This window comes from Microcebus murinus, chromosome 6, assembly GCF_040939455.1.
Source record: "Microcebus murinus isolate Inina chromosome 6, M.murinus_Inina_mat1.0, whole genome shotgun sequence".
NCBI lineage: Eukaryota > Metazoa > Chordata > Mammalia > Primates > Cheirogaleidae > Microcebus > Microcebus murinus.
Window position 1 is genome coordinate 83,527,275 of NC_134109.1, and position 10,079 is coordinate 83,537,353.

Here is a 10,079-nt window from a genome sequence, read left to right on the forward strand (position 1 = left end):
TACCCAGATGTGATGGTGCATGCTTGTAGTCCCAGCTACTCAGGAGGCTGAGACAGGATTACTTGAGCCCAGTTTGAGTTTGAGGTTGCAGTGAGCTATGATGACCCCACTGCATTTTACCCAGGGTGACAGAGCAAGACTCTGTTTCAAAAAAAAGTACAATAATAATTATGGACCATAGAATCCAAGCTGGATAAGAGGGGACATGAAAATAGAGGATAGAAGTTGATAAATAGAAACGGAGCGGTCAATGAATAGGAGGTTTCAATGAGATCCAATAATTGTTGCAGTAGGGGTGGAGTGAGCCAAGAACATAAAAAGTTATTCTGTTCCCCTCAGCATAGCATGAGGAAAAAAGAATAGAAAAAGTTATTCTGGAGATGATGCAATTGCTGGGGAGAATAAAATCCTAGATGTGACTATAATGAGTAGATACAGGTAGAAATCACCAGAAATGAGAATGAGGAGGAGGAACGGAAGTCAGGATGACAAATGGTTCACCCGTGAGGATGCTGAGGTTACCCAAGAAAAGAGCTACATTATCCATTACAGTGCTTCCAACATTCCAACTCCTGCTTCTTCTGCATTGTCTTGGCAGCAGGAATGGCACCTCTCTGCTCCAGTTCTGATTTCTAGATAAGAACAGTTCTTCCAGCCTCCCAATGGCCCCAGTCTAACAGTACTACTTAGTAGATATTGGCTTATCAATGTAGGGGGGTTATTATTATTCATTCTAGAGTGTTTGATCACCTCCACAGTCTTATTTATATGGCACTGGTTACCGCCTTGGTACTGCAGTAGGAAACTAGAGACCATTTTCGACTATTTCATCCTGAACTCTGAACTATTAAACGAGTTGGGAAAGAGGGAATAAGTTTCCCAAAGGGCTTATTTTAGTGTGGTTGAATGTTGATATTCAACAGCCATTGTATGCATTTTTCTGTGATGATATTTCTTAAGTGAGTGAGTGTTGGTGGTGTGGGCCCACATCCCCAAGTACTAGTCTTGGTAATAACCGTGGTGATAATCATGGAGGTTTCCAGGAAAACAAGCTACATCTGCAGCAACATGTATCCTTGGAGTTTCTAAAGCTGCATCAGTTCCTGCACAACAAAGAAAAGGACATTTTAAGCGAGCTCCGGGAAGAGGGGAAAGCCATGAATGAAGAGATGGAGCTAAATATGAACAAGCTTGAGGAGCAGGGTCTCCTAGCCAAGGACTTGTTGGAGAGCATTCAGACACGGATGGAAGAGCAGAACTCTTTCGACTTTCTCAAAGTGAGACTCCATACCAATATGATTATGGGTACACTTAGCGGGGGAAGAGGTTTGGAAAGGATACAGAAATGGCTTTTCACTGCCAAGGAAATAAACCAAACAAAACTGCTATAGTGCTTTTAAGATTTTCTGGGAGAAAAACAGGAGACTACTTTAACTTTATGCTCAACAGAGAGCTTTACTTTCATCCTTCTAGAAAACGATAACAAAAATCTCAATAATAATAAGCATTAACATTTTAATATTTTTCCATAAAGAACTTTGAAGCTTTATTTCTCAAAAATAAAAATGTTGTAGCCTGAGTTGTACCTTTGACTGGCTCTCAGCAATCATTAAATTGACTTGTCTGAAAAGCTGTTTGCCAATCTTTGCTATCTGAAGCTTCACTTCTAAAGAGGCATTGGTTACCACTTCAGCACTCAGAAGCTTAATTAGCTAGAGAAAGGAAAAGTGGCCTTAGGACTGGAATATCTACTGTGTTTTTCTTCTGAGACATTTAAAAGTATAGGTAAAAAATAGATTAACCTTAATTATTGTCTTATTAGCTTCTCTCTTGTTCCCCATAGAAGGGAACTATAGAAAATCAGAACAAGGTAAGGCCAGTTTATCCTGGGTTAGATCAGGGATGCAGATTAGAAAAGGCATATGAAGGTAAAAGAAGTTGATAGAGATGGGTTGGGGACTAACTTCACAAATTCTAGTGATGGCTAGTGTCACCAAAGAAATTTCTGGAGTTAATGAACAGGCATCTAACATCTCTATTTCTCCTTTCCTCTTCTAGGACATCGCAACTTTGTTGGATAGGTAAGTGTTTCCCTATGGTATTCTTAATATCCTTCCTTCAGTTCCTGGAGGATATCTAAGGATAAATGATTTATGTCCCCTCCAGGTTGGAGCAAGGAATGAAGATATTGGCACCCAGAGAGATCATCTCCAGAAAGCTGAACCTGGGCCAGTTCAAAGGTCCCATCCAGTACATGAAGTGGAGGGAAATGCAGTCCACTGTCTCTCCAGGTATCAGTATCAGTGGGTAATAACTATTCGTTCCTGGGGCTCTTAATCTGTGGAACCTCTTTTGTAGCCCTGATTAGTTCTTTTTCTTTCTTTCTTTTTTTTTTGAGACAGAGTCTTGCTTTATTGCCCAGGCTAGAGTGAGTGCCATGGCGTCAGCCTAGCTCACAGCAACCTCAAACTCCTGGGCTCAAGCAATCCTTCTGCCTCAGGCTCCCAAGTAGCTGGGACTGCAGGCATGTACCACCATGCCTGGCTAATTTTTTCTATATATATTAGTTTACCAATTAATTTCTTTCTATTTATAGTAGAGACGGGGGTCTCACTCTTGCTCAGGCTGGTTTCGAACTCCTGATCTCAAGCAATCTGCCCACCTCGGCCTCTCAGAGTGCTAGGATTACAGGCGTGAGACACCGTGCCCAGCTAAATACATAGGGTCTTTACAGGCCCTCTTGTGCTTGATGTTCATATCATAGAGTATAACCTATTAGGAGATCGTTTAGATCTTCAGTGCTTCAGAAGAAAACCAATAATTTTAATAAATGTACCTAATACGGGCATTAAGTTCTTATGTTCCTGGCCGGGCACAGTGGCTCACACCTATAATCCTACCACTCTGGGAAGCCAAAGCTCGAGGATTAATTGAGCTTAGGCACTGGAGACCAGCTTGAGCAAGAGTGAGACCCCGTGTCTATTAAAAAAAAAAAAAATAGGCTGGGTGCGGTGGCTCATGCCTGTAATCCTAGCACTCTAGGAGGCCGACACGGGACATGGGTGGATTGCTTGAGGTCAGGAGTTCAAGACCAGCCTGAGCAAGAGCAAGACCCGTTTCTACTATAAATAGAAAGAAATTAATTGGCCAACTAAAAATATATATACAAAAAATTAGCCGGGCATGGTGGTGCATGCCTGTAGTCCCAGCTACTCAGGAGGCTGAGGCAGGAATATTACTTGAGCCCAGGAATTTGAGGTTGCTGTGAGCGAGGCTGATGCCACGGCACTCACTTTAGCCTGGGCAACAGAGTGAGACTCTGTCTCAAAAACAAAAAAAAAAAAAAAGAAAGAAATAAAAAATTAGCCAGGCATGGTGGTGCATGCCTGTAGTCCCAAGCTACTCAGGAGGCTGAGGCAGAAGGATTGCTTGAACCCAGGAGTTTGGGGTTGCTGTGAGCTAGTTGGATGCCACAGCACTCTAGCCCGGGCAACAGAGTGAGACTCTGTCTCAAAAAAAAAACCCCCAAAAAACAAAGATTACAAAGTATAACCCTGATTTTGTAATTATTAGATTCAACTGACATAAAATTAGCCAGATTGCTATGCAAGTTTCTAAAGTACAGATTTACATTATTTGTATTGATTCATTTAATAGAGCATAAATTACTTCAGAGTAAAGCCTGATTTTTACCCTAACTATAAAAATGTCTAGAATATAGCAACATGGATATCCAAACAATAAAAAGTGTATAAGTAATTGCTTGCCTAAGAGTATATATGTACAGGGAAATAAAGCACTGGTGTCTAAATAAATAACTGTCTTTTACTATAGGAATTTGCATTCACCCCCTTTTCTCCCATGCCCTACTTTCTCTTACTTTCTTACTAGGCTTATCTCCACTAACTCTGGACCCTAAAACAGCTCACCCAAATTTGGTGCTCTCTAAAAACCGAACCAGTGTGTGGCATGGTGACGTTAAGCAGGTACTGCCCGATGATCCAGAGAGGTTTGACTCAAGTGTGGCTGTGCTGGGCTCAAAAGGATTCACATCTGGAAAGTGGTATTGGGAAGTAGAAGTAGCAAAGAAGACAAAATGGACCCTCGGAGTTGTCAGAGAATCCATCATTCGAAAGGGCAGCTCTCCTCTAACTCCTGAGCAAGGATTCTGGCTTTTAAGACTAAGGAACCAAACTGATTTAAAGGCTCTGGATTTGCCTTCTTGTAGTCTGAAACTGATGGACAAACTCAACAGGGTGGGCATATACTTGGATTACGAAGGAGGGCAAGTGTCCTTCTACAATGCTAAAACCATGATCCACATTTATACCTTCATTAGCACTTTCACGGAGAAACTTTATCCCTACTTCTGCCCCTGTCTTAACGATGGTGGAGAGAATAAAGAACCACTGCACATCTTACAGTCATAGTAATTAGTATACTATTGTATAAATTCAGAGTGATATTAAAGCGGTATTGAAATAGTTTACCAGTCTCACTGGATTCTCTTCCCAATTTATGGGAACTCTGGAATAATGAAGAGAGGATTCATAAATCAAATTCCATTCTCAGTATCCTAAATGGATTTTGCTGGAGCCTTTCAAGGTTTCATTCTACTTTCCTGGGGTCTTCTATGACAGAAGAGCCATTCTCCTGAGAGTGATCATCATGGTCTCATTATAGTATTGTTACTGGAGTGAACTACAGCTTGAGTTTGTGATACTTAGGGACCCTTTTCAAATGTGCCCAGAAATCCTATCATGCTGTCATTATTCTCCAGCATAGTAACTCTTAGTAGATGAATTTTCAGATGTATACTCTTCCTGTTATTTAATTATCTTTTGATATAAGTTTTTATCTCTTATTTCTTTTCTAGAATTTATTTTTCTTTCTAGAATTTGTTTTCTAGAAACTGTAATTTTAAAAACCTGCTTCAGAAGCTTAAAGAAAAGTGTCAGAAATGGTCTGGTTTTGGAGTCCACTTGCCCAAGGCCTCTTGGCAGTGGCTCCGGGTCATGGTCCTCAAATTTGGCTCACAATAAATCTCTTTAGAATTATTTTGCAAATTTGGCTTTTTTTTTTCGTCGACAATTTTGGCGTAGTCGGCAGGATCTCAGAGAAGACTCAGGGCCGCCTAAGGAGCAGCGCGGACTCGGCGCCAGGTACCGGCATGGCCCTTTTAGGCCTCCGACTCCGAGCTTCTCCTTTGGCGGGAACTGGTAAGTCCTCCTGAGATCCGGACCTCCCGTTTTTGGTTGATGGTCTTGGTTTATTCTGAGCTGGTTCTTTTCCTAGGAATTGTTGTTTGAGATCCTAATTTAGGTTTGGAGGTGCATTCTAAAGGGCTTTCTCCATTGCCTTTTTTCTTCTCAAAACTAGTTTCAATTGGCTTGTCTATGAAAAGCAAATTCTTTAAGAGTGAGGAAGGGCAAAGAAAATGACTCCTGTTGGGGCACCCCAGTTGGTTTGTGGTGTCTCTACTTGCAAGTATTTTTGTAAATGAAAAAATTCAAAGGCATGCCAGGTTTTCTAGGGCTCCAGCTGGTTATAGCTAATTCTTGTGCGCAAGTTTTTAAGAAAGGGCAAAGTTACATCAAAAAAAATTCAGAGCTGAAATGGTTGACCCCCCACTATTGAAGTGTCTCAAGCTATCTCTCTCTTCTGGCTACTCTAAAATCTGCTAACTTTTTCTAATGATGTTAAGATAACTCATTGTTTGTGGTATTTACAATTCAAAGGCTACCTAGAGACCTTGCAGCCAGTTCTAGCTAAAATGCTAACATAGAAAACTCATTTTGCACTAAAAAAAAAAAGTCAAACTGCCGTAAAAACTGCTTTACCCAAAACTTTGATCCACAGGCCTAATTAAGTTACCTATCAGGTCAACTAAAATTTGCCAGGTGAACAAGTTCCAGTCTCATCAAAAGAAATTTAGATTCAGCTTTCTTTTACAGACTGGTGAGTTTGTGTTAAATTTCATGGGTAACATTCTAGGGTAAAATTTATCAGAACTTTGTGTGTATGTATGTGTCTGAGAGAGTGTATATGTTTGGGTATGTTTTATGTCTGTCCATATATCACGTTTGTGCTTATAGGTTTCAGACTGTTTTAAAATTAAGGGAGCGCTCATAAATTAAACCCAAATGCTTCATGTAAACTTAATAACTGTTAGTAAATAAGCTGTGTTATTATTAATAAATAAAAAGGTGTTATTAGTAAAGTAATAGTAAAAATGCTTTCAAATTATAAACATACATTTGTTTTTGCCTGGGTTTTACTAGACATTTTTAAGTTCTTGAGGTGTAAAGGTTTGATAAAAATGTAAACTCAGCCAAAGACAAAGTAATGGGTGATTTTTGATAAGTAAAGTAAATTTAATATTTGGTCAAATAATATTAACTAAATCTGGGTTACCAACAAAAATACTTATGTGTTTAAGGTAAAAATGCAAATGTGCCTGAGTCAGCAAATTAAAATAAATAAAACAACAAATAGAAAGAAAAAAAAACCAAATTTAATCGTTAAAGGTGTAAAAAAAAAAACAAAACATTTTGGTTTTAATCTTTTAATCCTAACTGCAAAAATAGTTTACCTCCACTCATTCAATGCCTGTAGAGAAGTGCACAAGGTGTGTTCAACTCATTTAACAGTACTGTTAAGAATTCAAAGTTGTCCTAAAAGTTATAAAAAACTTAAATTAAAAGCTTTAGTTTAAAAAAAAAAATAGAAATGGTCTGGTTTTATAATCTTGTTTTGAATTTTCTCAAGATACTTAGTCTAGCAAATCTCTGACTCTTTCTCTTCCTTTCTCAGTTCCTTTTTCCTGCTTTATCTAACTATAGGAGCCCTTGTTTTTTGTTTTTTTTTTTTATTTTCGTTTATTTTTTTACAGGCATGTGCCACCATGCCTGGCTAATTTTTTCTATATATTTTTAGTTGTCCAGCCAATTTCTTTCCATTTTTAGTAGAGACGGGAATCTCGCTCTTGCTCAGGCTGGTCTCGAACTCCTGACCTTGAGCGATCCGCCCAACTGAGCCTGCCAGAATGCTAGGATTATAGCATGAGCCACCGCGCCCTGCCATGGAGCCCTTGTTTTTCTATATTCAAGTATAGTTAAATATTTCCAACTACTTTTGATTATGTCCTTTTCATCATTCCTGCCTATAATTTAAGTAGTAGTATTTTTCATCTTATTCTCTCCAAATGTACTCACCCTTCAGCTAGTTCCTTCTTTCTAAATCTAAAGTTCTTAACATCATTGATCTCAGCAGTAGTCTTGATGAACTGTCTCTATTTCCTTTCTTTGGAAGGCCCCATCTAAGTGGGCTTCACATTCTCTATAGCTGACAATTTTGGGGAGACTTTTTAGGGCCTTCAGCATTGGCCCTTTAAAATTACAATTAGCAGAGGTTTTTTGGCAGGGCAAAAGCTCACTGGCCCATCTGTTATAATGTGAAAAACAATGCATATATAACAGATAATGTAGCATTGGAATATACAACATGCATACATTTATAACCGCTGATTTGGGAAACAGCCATGACATGATTAAAGCTACATTTAAGAAATTACTTTGCAGCCGGGCGCGGTGGCTCACGCCTATAATCCTAGCACTCTGAGAGGCCGAAGTGGGCGGATTGCTGGAGATCAGGAGTTCGAAACCAGCCTGAGCAAGAGTGAGACCCCCGTCTCTACTATAAATAGAAAGAAATTAATTGGCCAACTAATAAATATAGAAAAAATTAGCCGGGCATTAGGGTGGCACATGCCTGTAGTCCCAGCTACTCAGGAGGATGAGGCAGCAGGATTGCTTGAGCCCAGGAGTTTGAGGTTGCTGTGAGCTAGGCTGACGCCACAGCACTCTAGCCCAGGCAACAGAGTAAGACTCTGTCTCAAAAATAAATAAATAAATAAAATTACCTTGTTTTTTAATGAATTAACTTCAATTAGAATGTAGTAAGGAACATTTTTGTGCCTGGAAACTTGCTTGATATTTTGAAGGGTATAAAAGAAGACTAAAAAGAAAAAAGGAAGGCATGCCAATAGAGAGAAACATAATCTAAGTAAAAATTAATTCACTTCTAAGGTACAAGTGACAGCTAAAATAATTATTCATTCTTCTTCCTCGTCTACTTCTGCTTCTTCTTGTTCTTCTTCTTCCTTCTCCCTTCTCCCTCTTACCCTCGTCCTCCTTCTTCTTCCTTCTTTTCTTCTCACTCTGTTGCCCAGAGTAGAGTGCAGTGGTGTCATCACTGCTCACCGCAACCTCGAATCCTTGGGCTCAAGTAATCCTCCTGCCTCAGCCTCCCAAGTAGATGGGACTACAGGCACACACCACCATGCCCCACTGATTTTTCTGGGTTTTGTAGAGACGAGGTCTTGCTATGTTGCTCAGGCTGGTCTTGAATTCCTGGGTTCAAGTGATCTTCCTACTTCAGCCTCCCAAAGTGCTGGGAATTCAGGCATGAGCCATGGTGCACAGCCTTAAAACATATTACTTTTACGATGCAAGGGTTCTTGACTCTGGATTGCACATTACATTAATCCAGGAGGCTTTTTAAAAATTCAGATGCCTGGATCCCACCCAAAACCAATTAAATAAATATCTCTAGCAGGTGGGGCCCAGGCAGTTGTAGTTTCTAAAAGCTTTCAGATAATTCTAATGTGTGGCTGGGGCAGAGAACTAAAGGAATATATTTTCTTCTTTTATCTTTTTGTTTTATAATAAGTCAAATTTACAAAAAAGTTGCACATTTGTATAATGAACTCCCAAATACTCTCTACCTAGATTGACCAATTATTAACATTTTGGCACATTTTCTTGGTCTTTCTCCCCCCAGATCCAATCCATATGATTGTGTGTGTGTGTGTGTGTATAATTATTATTAATGCTATTTTTGCTGAACCCTTTCAGATTAAGTTGCAGGAATTATAATCCTTGTCCATAAATACATCAGCAAATATCTTCTGAGAACCAGGTATTCTCTTATATAATCACAGTGCTAAGTTATAAAATTCAGAAAATTTAATATTGACATAATACTTCTAGCTAATATACAGTCCATATTCAATAAGTAAATATTTCTAATGGTGGGGTTTAGGCAATGTGGTAAAGAATTCTAAGTAGTATGACAAAGAGTTTGGGGAACAGAAGAGAACCTAGTTACTACCTCTTAGAATTCTAGATAATTCATATCTAAAATCTGTCTTGTGGCTGGGTAATAGTGGCTCATGCCTGTAATCCTAGTACTCTGGGAGGCCGAGGCAGGCGGATCGTTTGAGCTCAGTAGTTTGAGACCAGCCTGAGCAAGAGTGAGACCCCGTCTCTACTAAAAAAAAAAATAGAAAGAAATTAGCTGGGCAACTAAAAGTATATATATAAAAAATTTGCCGGGTATAGTGGCACATGCCTGTAGTCCCAGCAACTCGAGAGGTTGAGGCAAGAGGATCACTTGAGCCCAGGAGTTTGAGGTTCCTGTGAGCTAGGCTGACACCATGGCACTCTAGCCCGGGCAACAGAGTGAGACTCTGTCTAAAATAAAATAAAATAATAAAATATATCTTGCTACAAAGTACAGAGAAGTGGAGGTCAGTATTCACCAGAATAGTAGGAGAAAATTCTAAGGAAAAGTTGTGATTAAGTTGGGGATAATGAAAGATGAGTGGGAATGGACATAAATTCTAATCTAAATTTTGAAAAACTGATCATTTCTAAGAAGGCTCATGGAGTTATGAAACCAAAAGCTCTTAACGCTGTGGCCAAATATTGAAGTTCTCTATAGAATGATATAACACTAAATAGTGCAATGTTTTCCTGGAGAGGTACGAGACTTAGTCATAAAAAAAAAGAAAAATTGGGGAAAAAATCTTAAAAATGAATATTTTTATGGTGATGGTTGCATAATGACATAAACTAAAACTAAGCAAACTGTATACTTAAAATGGGCAAATTTTACAGGATGTAAATTGTACCACAATAAAGCTGTTTTTTTTTAAAAAAAGGAAAGAAATGAATGCTTTATTCGGATGACCAAGGAATGATGTCAGATCACAGGTGTACACATATTTTCCACTATCT

The 10,079-nt window shown here is 39.0% G+C and overlaps 1 protein-coding gene and 1 non-coding gene across 3 annotated transcripts in view; both read left to right on the forward strand.

Moving 5' to 3' along the window:
- Positions 1–4,487, forward strand: part of TRIM69 (tripartite motif containing 69) — a 28,455-nt gene extending 23,968 nt beyond the window's left edge. The window contains exons 4-7 of one of the 2 annotated variants that reach the window (XM_020286002.2): positions 1,044–1,277; positions 2,059–2,081; positions 2,167–2,291; positions 3,892–4,487. In XM_020286002.2, the coding sequence (XP_020141591.2) occupies positions 1,044–1,277; positions 2,059–2,081; positions 2,167–2,291; positions 3,892–4,430 (921 nt within the window). In that variant the 3' untranslated portion in view covers positions 4,431–4,487. The remainder of the gene's footprint in view (positions 1–1,043; positions 1,278–2,058; positions 2,082–2,166; positions 2,292–3,891) is intronic. The other variant, XM_076004314.1, reaches the window with a different exon arrangement.
- A 5,216-nt stretch (positions 4,488–9,703) lies between these two features.
- LOC142871767 (small nucleolar RNA SNORA25) lies at positions 9,704–9,831 on the forward strand. Its single transcript, XR_012919959.1, has one exon. It is a non-coding gene; the product is annotated as a small nucleolar RNA SNORA25 (small nucleolar RNA).
- The last annotated feature ends 248 nt before the right edge of the window (positions 9,832–10,079 follow it).